This window comes from Elephantulus edwardii, unplaced genomic scaffold (assembly GCF_000299155.1).
Source record: "Elephantulus edwardii isolate Elephantulus edwardi_28Jun2011 unplaced genomic scaffold, EleEdw1.0 scaffold00254, whole genome shotgun sequence".
Classification (NCBI taxonomy): Eukaryota; Metazoa; Chordata; class Mammalia; order Macroscelidea; family Macroscelididae; genus Elephantulus; species Elephantulus edwardii.
In genome coordinates this window covers 3,426,412-3,440,191 of record NW_006400004.1, presented here as the reverse complement: position 1 = coordinate 3,440,191, position 13,780 = coordinate 3,426,412, and the positions used below count along the sequence as shown (strand labels likewise).

General features: G+C 36.8%; 1 protein-coding gene across 1 annotated transcript in view; it reads right to left on the bottom strand.

The window, feature by feature from the left end:
• Positions 1-13,780, bottom strand: part of LOC102851230 (neurolysin, mitochondrial-like) — a 118,271-nt gene that overhangs the window by 96,508 nt on the left and 7,983 nt on the right. The window contains exons 2-3 of the mRNA XM_006899374.1: positions 12,753-12,901; positions 1,552-1,659 (exon numbers count right to left, since the gene is read on the bottom strand). Coding sequence (XP_006899436.1) covers positions 1,552-1,659; positions 12,753-12,901 — 257 coding nt within the window. The remainder of the gene's footprint in view (positions 1-1,551; positions 1,660-12,752; positions 12,902-13,780) is intronic.

Here is a 13,780-nt window from a genome sequence, read left to right as displayed (position 1 = left end):
AGATCTCTTCCAGTCAGTTGGCCAAGTGGTTGTTCTCCAGATTTCTTGGCACAACTTGGTGAGCACATCCAGGGCAACATCTGTTATCATATATAATTTATACGTTATAAATTATGTATACTGCATTGAAATAGATGAGGGAGAGAATAATTTAAAAGGGATATATGATAGGGTATTATAGTTATCACAAGAGTCCAGAATTAAGGGTGCATAATGGAGTGTACCTGGGGTGGTGGGAGGGGTGCAGGGGGATTGTATACCAAAGAAAGAATTTTTCTTTTACTTTTTCAAAGAGAGGAGCAAACTGGGGGAGGGGTGGGGAGCAAGGGGTAGGGCTGAGCAGGGAGAAAAGTGCAACAATAAATGAATGGAAATCCAAATTCTCTGTAAATGTTGATTAAAATTATTAAAATAAAATAAAAAAACCACAAACAAAAACAGCTGAGTGTAGAAATTCCATATGACTCAGCTATTCCACTGCTAGGAATACGCTGTTGTTCATTGCCTCTGAGTAGAGCACGACTCAGAGTGACATTATGAACAAAAGGCCTAAAACCCCTCTACAACTATTGACATTTATAAAAATTCAAAGAGTTTTTTAAAACATATTACTTAGGAAGCAAATGCTACTCCTGCTTCCAAACCTGTTATAGTATGTTATGTGCCATTTAGTCACCTGTGATGTATAGTGACCCTATGTACAGCAGCTCTGAACCCTTCCCTGCCCTGAGCCAGTCTTACTAATTTCAACACACCAAACTCGACTGTTCCAGTTACTGTATCAATCCATCTCATCCAGGGTCTCCCTCTCCTGTACTGTACATTCACCCTTCCGAGCATAATGTCCTTCTCCAAGGACCGATCTTTCCTGGCCACGTGCTCAAAGTAAGTGAGGCAAAGCTTCAAAATCTTAGCCTCTAAAGAGACTTGGTTTCACCCTCTCCAAGACTGACAGATTTGTTTTCTTGGCAATCCATGGTATGTTCAAACTTTTTTCCAGCACAACTCTAAGGCATCTATTCTTCTTCTCTCATCCTTAGTCATTTTCCAACTCTCTGCAGCATAACAAGTAACTAAAAAGACCATGGCCTGGATTATATGTACCTTTGTATCTTGACTGACATCGTTGCTCTTCAGTACTCTGGAGAGGTCCATGACAGCAGATTTTCCCAATGCAATTAGTCTTTTGACTTCCTGCCTGCTGGTGTTGATTGTGGAGCCTAACAAGTTGTAATTGCTAACAACCTCAATCTATTATGGTGCTGCCAATTAGCCCAGTGGTGAGAATCTTAAGCAATGTAAAATAGAGCAAAGAAAATATGTCCAACATTTGTAAAACAAATAAATCTTTTACTGCACTGGAAAACAGTTCAAAGTCAGTTGTTTGTCAGATAGCACAAGGATAACAGAAGTTGTAGAATTTAAAGTTCCTGAATACCAAAAACATTGATAATGGATTTTTTCGTTTTATTACTGAGCCTATTTCTGTTTCCTGGTTTTTGTTCGATTTATCCCTATTTTCCACCTTAAGAAAACCAAAAATAAACTCACGTTCTGGATTTGTTCTGGAAGATGGAGTCCATTCCTTTTTCCCATTTTAATTGACTTTTCCAAATATCGTCTGGCTTCAGGCTTTATCTTTCCCAGATCACAGGTTTCCTGAAATTAAAGACCATGACAATCATTTCTGTTCCAACAGTGCTTGAGTAAATTATAAACTAGGAGGTCAAAGCAAATGTATTCATCTTTTCTTTTGGGCTATAAAGTACATAGGTGATTATGAGGAAAGCCCTTTTGAAGGTTTAATTTTACCATCATCTGTTATGCTTTAATATAACATTTAGGACAGAAAAAAGAAGAATAAAACCTACTAGCTAGATAGAATTTCTTTGCCTTGTTTAGGATCAAAAGCTCCTGTAACATTTGAAAGAATGATAATAAAATAATTTGCATAATCTCATTTTGAGCATTCTTTATTACTCAATGATCTTTTCCACTGAATATATTCCTTGTCACATAAGGATTTGTCTATCATTTGCTAACCTACTTTCATGTGAGAAGCAGAAATAATAAGAATGGGAAAATTCTATACAAATGAAAAGGAGGTCTCTATTGTCAACAAAACAGACAAGGACATCTGGACAAAAATCCCAGAAAAAGCCTTCCAACACTTCAAAAATGGCCTTACTGCCATCTGAGGAAAATGATTCAACACTCAACACAGAGGGAAAGCTAGATAGTGAATTTTAATCTGCATGCAGTAACACAAACAACCCTCACTAAAATGGAAGTCCCTGGAGGAGAATGGAAAATTTCTGTAGCCATAGTAAGGTAGTAAGAATGCCAGATGTTTCTCTAAGCAGGTTGCAGAATACACATGGCACATCTGAATGACCATGTAATTCACAGTCCCTGGGGGTGAATGGTACACAGAATCTAGACCATTTCAGCAGGTGTACTGGATTCATTCTGGTTGAGAGTCCAACACTAGATGTCTCTCTCAGGAGCATTAAAAACCTTCCATATGTTGTCTTTTCACAAAAGAGTTGGACTGCCCCATCCCTGGGTTTTGCATTTTATCAGCTAAAGAGGTCTTCAAAAGGCCAGGAACTTGTTTGACTTTAAAGCTTACATTTGAGATTATTGATGCTATGTTTCTTTTAAATTTTTAATATTTATAGTTGTTGAGAACATTCAAAGTAGAACAGACACCAATTCAACAATTTCTACCAAATTCATGGATTTCCTTCTTTGAGGAGGGGCAGCCGTTCTTATACAGATCTTCCCAGCTGTTCCTCTCTGTTAACGTTCTTCTTATCTAATCTCACTGTTGTCAATTTGATCCAACATAAACCCTTCATCAAACTATACAATGCTCACTCAATGCAGACATCGTAGGTTAATCTTAACTATTATTTGATTTTCATAAAACATACGGTGATATTTTAGTTTAAGGTTTAATAATGATCTCAGGGCAATCGTTTCATGGTTCCAGGTCTAGAGTTCATGTTTTAAAATCAGGCAAAATGAATCCTACTCTGTTCTTCTTGTTCACAAAATTGCTTTAGCTGTTTAGGGCCTCTTCTCATCCACATAACGCTGAGCACTGGGTTTTCCATTCTAGAAAGCTGTGGCATTTTGACTGAAATTGCTTTAATCTGGGGATCACCTGCGGTAGTATTGCCATTTTAACAGTAAAAGGTTTTCCAATCCTTGAATACGGAACATCTTTCCATTTATTGAAATCCTTTTTAATATCTTTCAGTAGTGTTTTATTGTTATAGGGAGCTCTGGTAGCCTACTGGCAAGAAGCTGTGCTGCAGTCCTGAAAGTATGAGATTTGAGGCCACCAGCTGCTCTGTGTGAGAAGGATGGGCAATCTCCCGTGTGATTAATTGTCTTTGAAAACTTGCTGGAAGGCCATTTATGGGTTAGTTCCAACTCTAAGGTACACAACAACAGTGCTTTTTTACTTTTCAATGTATAAAGCTTTCACCCTTTTGTTCATAGGGTTTTTGGAGACCTGTTATTTCAGAAGTGGATGGCCAATCTTGCTTTTTAGTCTGTCTTAATCTGCCAAAACCTGTCTGCTCTGTGAAAAGAGCCAAAAAGAACAAACAGAAATGTCTTGGAAACAGTTCAGCCAGAGTGCTCCTTAGAGGCAAGGACGGCAAAGCTTCGTCTCACATGCTTTGGGCATGTTGCTAGGAGAAGCTAGTCCTTGGAAAACGTTATCGTGCTTGGAAAGTTAAAGGGTCAACGGAAGTTAGAAAGACCCTCAACAAGATGAATTGACACAGTGATTGCAGCTATGGACTGAAAAAAGTCAGAGATGATGAGCATGGCAGAGGAAAGGGCAGGATTCGGGTCTGTTGTTCATAGGGTCACTGTGAGTCGTACTCAACTTGATGACAAATAACAAGGCTTTTACATCCCTGGTGAAATTTTCCCCCAGGTATTAGTCTATTACAGACTACTGTGAATTGTATTGTTTCCCTAATTTGCCTTCTAGATTTCTCTTTGCTGGTGGATAGAAATTCAGTTAATTTTTGCTTTTCCTGAACCTTGTCACTTTGCTAAATTCCCCTATTAGCTTTAGCAGTTTTCCTATAGACTGAGATTTTTCTCTAAATAGAATCATATCATCTGTGAATAGAGCTAATTTCACTTGTTCTTTTCCAATCTGGGCATCTTTTATTTCTTGTGTTGCTGCTCTGGCTATGACTTCTAATGCAATAGAATCAATAAGAATTGGCATTCTTGTCTTGTTCCCAACAGTAATCAGAACTGTCTCAGTCCTTGATCCACTAAGCATGTTAGCTGTTGGCTTTGCATATATTCCCTGAACCTTACCTTTCCTTCCATTCCAATTTTCTTGAAGGAATGTTAGATAACCAAATGCACTTTCCTGCATGCATTAAGATAAGCATGCGTTTCTTTTGATTTGACCTAGTAATGTAGTATATTATGTCAATTAATTATCTAATGTTGAACTATCCCTGCATTCCCAGAATAAATGCCATTTGGTTATAATGCACAACTTTTCAAATTTGCTTTTTGGTGGTACTAGGTTCCTGCTGCAATAACAGATTCTTGCTGCAATAGTTCTGTAATCTTCTACTTTTGTTGAAGTATGTAACAATGCATTATTTTAAGTTATTTTAAGTGGAAGATTATTTAATAAGACAAATTGTATTTCATTTTGCCTATCATTAAATTATTTTATGTCACATTTCTAAAGCACTCATCATGCATTACTCATAATTTCCTGAGTTTATCCTGTCTCAGTGGAGACTGAAAAAGGTTAGACTCCTTTTCCCATAATAACCTCCTTTATGTCCTTGGAGAATTTGTGAGCTTGCTGGCATGACTGGAATAAGAATCCTCACTAGCTGGTATTGACACATACTAAGATCCCAGCAGCAGGTGCCTATCCTGAGAGAACACCCAGAAAGATCAGGAAGGTGATTAGGTTATGGGCTGATTCCCTCAGGGGTGGCCAACAGTTCAAATCAGTGTTCATGCAGATGTGATTAACTTGAGCTTCATCTAGGTTGGCTTTAATAGCGCCAAGAAGTCTGTCTTAAGGTGTGGCTCATGGCAACAGGAGTCTCTAGACAGTACAGTGCTGAGAGCTGTCATGCTGGTGAGAATACAGATGGTAGCTGTACACAACAAGGAAGAAGGAGGGGACAGGAAAGAACCTGTCAGAGCAGAAGGCTGTCCCTGCAGCAAAGCGAGCCAGGGCTAAAGCCCATGCATATCTGCACAGTAGCACAGCACCTGGGTTCTTGGGTTTACCTCAAGCACATTTGTCCCTGAGTTTAGGACAGAGGTTCAGCACAATGACTCATAAACTGCTGCCGGCTGAATTCCTACTCTATGATTACACATGCTCAGGATGGGATCTCTTCCTAGGTGGGCAGGAATGTGACACATCTGTGAGTAACAGGGATGCTACTTCAAACAAGGTGGATGCATACTGAGAACTATTGTTATATGCCTTCAAGTTAGAGCCAAACCATAGCTGATGCTCCCGTGGGTTTTCGGAGGCAGTGAATCACACAGGAGGAGAATGCCCATCCTTCTCCTGCAAAGGAGTTGGTGGATTCAAATCACATGCATTTAGGATGGCAGTGCAGCTTCTTGCCACTGGACCACCAGAGCTCCCTATACTCAGGATGTTGCTGTTGTTGAATATCATTTATAGCTACTGCATGAACAATCAAACTGAACACTGTCCTATCCTATGCCATACTTATAATTTCTGACACACTCAATCCCATTGCTGCAGTCACCATGTCAACCCACCTGATGGAGGGTTTTCTCTCTCTTTCATCACCCCCACATTCCCAAGCATCATGTCACTCTCCAAGGAATAGCCTCTCCTAGCACAATGCCCAAAGTATGTGAGAAGCAGCTTCTTCATCTTTGCCTCCAAGGTGTGCACTCTGGCTGTACCTTCTCTAGACATATGTGTTTGTTCTTTTGGTAGTCCATGGGATCTTCAGCACTCATCTCCACTACCACAATTCAAAGATATTACTACTTCTGTCATCCTTAGTTTCTGTCCAACTCTCATATGCAATAGCAAGTGACTGGAAAGACCACAGCCTAAATCAGGTGTACCTCAGTCCTCAAACTGACATCAATAATCAAACTGACTCCTCAATAATCTGGAGAAGTTCCTAACTACAGACTTTACCAGTGCAATACATTTCTTAACCTCCTGACTGCTGGTACCAAGTGTATTAATTGTGGATCCAAGTAACATGAAGTTGTTGACAGTCTCAATCTTCTCTCTGTCCATCATGACGATTCCTTTCAGGCCAGTAGCAAGGATTTTTGTTTTCTTGATGTTGAGATGCTGTCCATATTGAAGGCTGTGGCGTTTAACCTTCAGCAAGCAAGGCTGTGTCATCTGCATAGCTAAGGTTATTGATGAGTCTTCCTCTAGTCCTGATGGCACATTTTTCTTCATAGAATCCAGCTTCTTGAATGATTTTCTCAGCATACAAATTAAATAAATATGGATAAAAGGATAAAACCCTGATACACAGCTTTCTTAATTTTAAACCATGCAGTGTTCCTCTGCTCTGTTCATACAATAACCTCTTGGTTTAAGTATAGGTTTTGCACAAGCGCAACTAAATGTTCTGGAATAGTAAACACAAAACTCAGTCTAGACTTTGTAACTCTAAAATGGTCCAGACAATGTAGTTTTTTAATTCTAAAACAGGTGTAAACAAGCTGGAGAAAAGTAAGCCCAGAATTTGGTCTAATTAAAATATAAAGTATTTCAGTTGTGCTGAATACTTATATGTAATTTTCAAAATCCAAATACCATTTGAAAATTAAAGTCTCTGTAAGAGCAAGCCATTTCTAAAATATGCTTCTAAATGACATTCCTGTTGCAGAGTTGACCATAATCATATTCTTCCTTATCATCTCCAGGCAGGCAGTTATTGCCCAAACATAAAATGGAAGTGGCCAACACATTTATTAGAGAGTTTTGTTGCAGTTACCCCTTCCTTCCTGAGTAAAAATTTCTTCCTTAGAATGCAAACTAGAGCACAGGCAGTTTTCCTCTTAAGAGAGTGTCTGAAGCACTTTGAAACAGATTTTTAATTTGTATAATCTGACAGTAGGACCCCTATTATAATCACTGCAATGACATTTTTGGTCCTTACTTCCTCTTGCAACAAAAAAGCTTTTATATTACTGTATATACATACACACTTAGATGTTTATAATTTGTAACATTTAGCTTATAGTTTTGCCCCTTGTGCATATATTACCATCCTAAATTCATTTTTTTATTCTTTTAAATGTCATAATAAAAACGAATATGTAAAAAAACCATTCCTCCAAATTCGCCACACTTTCCATTCCTTAACTTTGTCCTTTTCTTTACAAGACCAGTAAAAGGCCAGTTTAAAAAATATTATTTCAGTGGCATCTTTTCTCGTGTGTATATAAAATAAAAATGACAATATCAGAAAAAAGAACTCTGAAGATGAAAATAGCATATTACACTGAAGATTGTTTAGAATAACTCATTCAGAAACTTTACATCTGCTATGGGAATTTGGTATGAGTATAGTAAGATTATCTCAAAAGCTTTCTGGAATTCTTTACTTTCAGCCAAGATCCATCTGTCATCTGCAATGATATCCCTCATTCTGTGTACTCTTCTGAATCTAGACTGAATCATTAGCAGTTGTCTGCTGATGTATTGCTCCAATTTATTTGAATTATCTTCAGTTACACTTTGCTTTTGTGTGATATTAATGATACTGTTCTGCATCCTGTTAGATCACCTTTCCTTGGAATACAAATAGGAATCTCTTGGCCAGGTAGCCTTCCAAATTTCTTGGTACAGACAAGTGAGCACTTTCAGTTCTGTATCTTTTTGTTGAAACACTTCATTTGGCAGTCACTGAACTGACTATAACTCACAGCAACTCTGAGAACAGATCTGTTTGAACCTTGCCCTATCACACACCATTCTTATGATCTCTGTCATGTTCAGGCCACTGTGGTAGTCACTTTGTCAATCCAGCTCATTGTGTCAACCCTCCTCTTCTCTTTCTCCTACCCTCCAACTTTCTGAGCATTACGCCTCCCTCCAAGGAATGGTTCCTCCTGAGAATGTTACCAATGTGAGTGAGATAAAGTTTCATCATACTTGCTGCTAAGGAGCACTCTGGTTGCACTTTCCTTAAGGCAGATTAATTTGTTCTTTTGACATTCTATGGGATAGTCAGTACTATTTGCCAACATCACAATCCAAAGCCATCAATTCTTTGGTCTTCTTTATTTGCTGTCCAACTTTCAGATGCATAGGAAAAAACTGATAATGCCAAGGTTTGGATTTTGTACCTCCTTAATTTTAAACTGACATTCTAACTCCTTTGAACTTTGGACAGGTCCTTGATAGCAAATTTCCCCAAAGCAACACATCCTTGAATTCTTGACTCCTACTACCACCATGGATGTTGATAGTGTGTCTAAGTAAAATGAAATTGTTGACTACTATCTTTTCTCTACCTGTCATGATGTTGCCTATTTGTCCAGTGGTATAGATTTTTGATTTCTTGACATTGAGATGTAATTATATAGAAGGGTATAGTATTTGCTCTTCTCAGCAAGTACTTCAAGTCCTCTTCATTTTCAGCAAGCAAAATTGTGTCATCTTCATGATGTAGTTTGTTAATGAGTCTTCCTCCAATCCTGATGCCATATTCTTTTTTATACAGTCCAGTTTCTCAAAGTGCTTGCTCAGCACATGCAGACTGAATAGGCAATTAGAAATTATATAACTCTGACATACACTTTTCCTGATTTTAAAACATGTAATATCCCCTTGTTCTATTCAAACAACTGTTTCTTGGTCTGTGGATAGGTTTTGCAAGAACACTATTACATGTTCTGGGACTCCCCATTCTTCTCAATGTTAGTTACAATTTATTATGATCCATATAGTCAAATGCCATTGTATAGCCAATAAGACAGATAAATTAAATATCTTTCTGGTATTCCCTGTTTTCAACCAAGATCTATCTGATATCAGCAATCCTATTCTTCATGTCACGGCCTCTTCTGAATTCAGCTTAAATTTCTGGCAGTTCCCTTTCCCAGGCATCTTTGAATACCCTGGGGCAAGATTTTACTTTCACAGGTTATTAACAATACTGATCATCCCATCAACAAATGAATGGCTAGAAAAGCTGTGGTATATTCACACAATGGAGTACTATGCTGCACTGAAAAACAAGGAACTCATCCAATATTATTCAAAATGGTTGACTCTGGAGAACATTATGCTGAGTGAAATATCCCAGTCACAAAAGGACAAATATTGCATGATGCCACTGTTGTAGAATGGGACTAACCTTGGGGTTGGGGAGAGACTGAGTAAGATGGGTTCAATAATGTATACTGCACTGAAGCAGAGGAGGGAGAAAACTGTTTAAAAGAGATATGTGACTAGGTATTTGTCATCACAGGAGTCTAGAGCGATGGCTCCATGGTGGAGGGGACCTGGGGGAGGGTATGTAAAACAATGAAAGAATGTTTTCTTTTACTTTTCCATAATTTTTGACTCATGTACTTATAACTTGTTAAATTTGTGTCTTCTAGGTTGCAACACCCCCATGATACATCTTCAAGGATATGAACATGTACGGCTAAGCACAATTGATAACAGTACATCTAAATTCCAAAATCAGTCTCCATAATAGTCTATGTGTTTCCTACTGCCAAAGGGGCCCTTTAGAGTAGTGAGAGAATATCTTCACCCTGAAACCCACAGCGTCCCTTTTCAGCAGGAAGTAGCTAAGAGAATACGCCATCCCCTTTCCCTTATGAATCAGGGTGAAGTCTCTCTCAGGGAGGAGTGGTAGGGAATGGTAAAGGACACACTGACAAAGGAGATTAAACAGAACTGGCTTTGACAAGCACTGTGGCAATTGGACAATTAAAACAGACATTCGGATGGCAGGGGAACAAGAACAAACTGGGGAAGAGGGTAGAGAGAATGGTACAGCAATGAAGGAATGAAAACCCAAAATCCCTGTAAATGTTCATTAATACTAATAAAATTTAATAATTTAAAAAAAAAATACTGATCATGAATTCTCACAGTCTTTTGGATTATCCTACTTGAGAATGAGAAAAAATAGGAATCTCTTCCAGACAGTTGACTAGCTGGCTATCTCACAAGTTTTCTGGTGTAGGCTACTGAGCATGTCTAGAGTTGCATCTTTTTTCTGAAATACCTCAACTGATATTTCATCAATTCCTGGAGCTTTATTACTGCCAGTGCTTTCACTGCAGCTTGGTCTTCCTCTCTTAGTACCGTTGGCTCTTGATTATATATTACTTTCTGAAATAGTTGAATGTCAACCAGGTTTTTCCGGTACAGTGATTCTGTGTATTTCTGGAACCAAATGTGAGCTAAATTGCTACAATAAAACTCTTTAGTGAACCACATGAAACAAACACAAATCTGTGATGCGCAGGTTTCAGCGCACTATCTCACACTGAAAAGCAGTTTTGGTGATGCAATATATTATATTTTGTGCTTCTATAGGAAAGTCTAATACTTTGAAACTACCATGTATTAATTGCATAAAAGATAGTCTTCTCTCCAAAATGATTTACGATCTCAGAAACTCAAAAGAGGGTCATTATGAGCTGGAATCAATTTGATGGCAATTGACTATGTATGGTATGCAAATGTACTATGACACTTTAGAAGTGCAATTTGCTCCCAAATTTAATAAAAACAGTCAAACTTACAGGACTGACTAAGACTAAGGCATCCTCAGAAACTACTGCCCTGAGATATTCTTTAAACCTGCAGTTGAAAGAGGTCATCTTTCAGGCAAATGATACACTGGCTAGTTGTTGGGAGAAAGTGGGCACTCTCCTTCTGTGTGATTAACTGCCTCTGAAAACCAGCTGAAGGGTGAGCTATAGGTCAGTGCTGACTTCACAATGCCCAACAAAACCAACAACAACATTATAGAATATTACATAAGATAAGACGACTATGTCCTTTAAAAAATTATATATATTTGAGGCCAAATGGTCTATAATTGTCCTAAAAGCAAAGATGAAAAGGTGATAGAAGACAAGGAAAATTAGTTTAAGAGAAATATAATAACCAGAGTGGAGATAATGAGAATGGTGGCAAACTGTTAGAATTCAATCACTGTCTAGAAATAATAAGTATGGAAATTGTTAAATAGAAAGCTAATTTGCTATTTTTAAAAATAAAAAAACAAAACAAAACAAAACAGTGAAATGAGGGGGGTGAGGAGTAAGGAAATAGAAAATAACCTATATTCCATATTCCTACCTATATAACAGTTATAAAAATCAGAGAAGGTGGACTAGTTACATAAATATTAGATTTATTTAATGATATTAAGGTTGAAACAATTTTCTTGATGTTAAAACATACAAATAAAAGCTCAGGCATAAAGATACAAATAATCTAAGGAAATTAGAACTTCTAAGAATTATATGATAAGCATATAATATGTTCTAAGATAATCATTTAATATAGAGCAAGAAAGGAAACTAGATGATTTTGGAGATAAAATAAAAACAGGAGACAAGTAAAAGTCATAATTCAAATAAAATGAAATGATAACTGTGGCTAAAGGAAAAAAGAGAATAATTTAGCTAACAAAGAGTAATTATGCCGATTATTTTTACATACTCCTATGTTTTTAAAAAACAGCATAGAGTGTTTAAAAAATACTTATGGAGGGGCAAGGGAAAAGTTGACAAACTTAGAAGAGAAGGTGTATATTATTTGCATAAGCATATGGTATAGTACCAAAAATGAGCTACCAAAGGTACGTAAGTAAGTAAAAATACTACATTGAAAAATGCTTGTCAAACACAAGCATATTAAGTATCATGAGATATATATGTATATGTTTTTCATGTCTAAATAAAGTCTTGATTATGTAGGCTATAAGTGAATTAGAGTTTAATCCAGTATGGAAAACAATTTATATGAACTTTATATGTAAACCAGTACAAAATACAGTTTTTAAAAAACTATTTTGCTTTGTCATAATATGCTAATAGGGAATAAATAACATTTGAGTTTTGTAGAAACAAACATGCAAAATCAAATTAAAATGCTCAAGATTGTAAAATGCCTCTTTTCCAACAAATTGCTGAGGTATCAAGAAAATGAAATTTTGAAGCAAAGACATGATCATAATGCTGGGAAACAAATCAAGACTGGGGATGAAAAGGGAAAAAACACACAAGGCAGACCCACCTAGAAAATTCATTATCCATAATTTCCGTAAGTCCTGAAAAATGTAAGGATGATAGACAGGAGTGATTCCGGCATACATAAACAGTAAGTTATCAATAGATTTATAAATAAGCAACTCAATCCCACTTGCTTCTAATTATTTCTAATACAATATTCTGAAAATTTAGCACCTTTAACACTGAATCATCAAGTTCATAATAGTTAATAAGCCATAGATTTAGACTTGGGTATTTATTTACACTTCATGTTGAATTTTAAGTGAATGCCATTAGCAACTCAATACAAACGTAAATGGTATAATATCGTATACTACTATTGTATGGACATTATTATAATAACTAGGACAAAATCTAGGAAAATTCAAATACTTTTTATTACTAGTCAAAAGGTTTTACTTCCCTATGCAGTTTCATTTTCTTTTAAAGGAATGTATCAGATAAATTACCTGTAGATGAACAATTCTCTGAAATATATCTTCTCTCATGCTCATCTCAATATCAAAACGAGAAAGTCTTTTGTCTGCTTCTGTACTTGCTGCCCGAACTTCTTTGTCAGAGGAGACATGCTGGGGAAAGTCTAGCATGGTCCTTTCCACTGTTGAGTTGATAGAGAAAAAAAAATTACTAATACTGGTTTTTCCTGGTTGTCAGAGATTTGTGCTCCATAGAGTTTTTAATAGTTGATTTTTTTTTAAATACACCTTCAGAAATTTCTTCCAAGAACTTGAACCTTCAACTTTTCAGTTAGTAGCCGAGTAAATTAACTCTTCGTAGCACCAATACTTGTTGAAATATTTCCTACCTATATGAATCATTATGATGCAAATATTAGTTTTAAGTAAAGATTTCCAAGATTATCAGAAAACATAGCTGTTGTGGTTGGCACCACCAGAACAATACTAAGTGTATGCTGAACAACTGTCAATGTATGTTTAGGGCATAATTAATTAAATAGGGATGTAAAAATAAAATAGTCTTTGTATTTAGGCAGCCTATAAATTTTCTGGGAGAGACATAAGAGTGTATAAAATAACAAGAACAATACAGGACATAATAGTTGTTGAGTAAAGAAGATAGTACCTTAAACAAAGGTGGCGATGAGCAAGGCCTGTGACACTTACTAGTTGAAGAAGACAGTAACTGAGTTGGCCCTTATAAGATTGGTGGGACAATAAGAAGGACTCAGGGAGTAAAACACCAGAGATTGCAAGCATGGGGGCTAGCAAAGAAAAAGAATATTTAAGAAACAAGCGAGTCAGTGATATAGAAAAGAAGTTCTTAATCTTTTTAACACAAAACTAGAATCCACTGCTGTTGAGTCAGTCAGACCTGTAGGACACAAGCCTACTCCATAGGACTTCTGCCTCATTGCTACAAATAAAGCCATAAAACAAATTTGTGTCTTCTAGGTTGCAACACCCCCATGATACATCTTCAAGGATATGAACATGTACAGCCAAGCACAATCAATAAG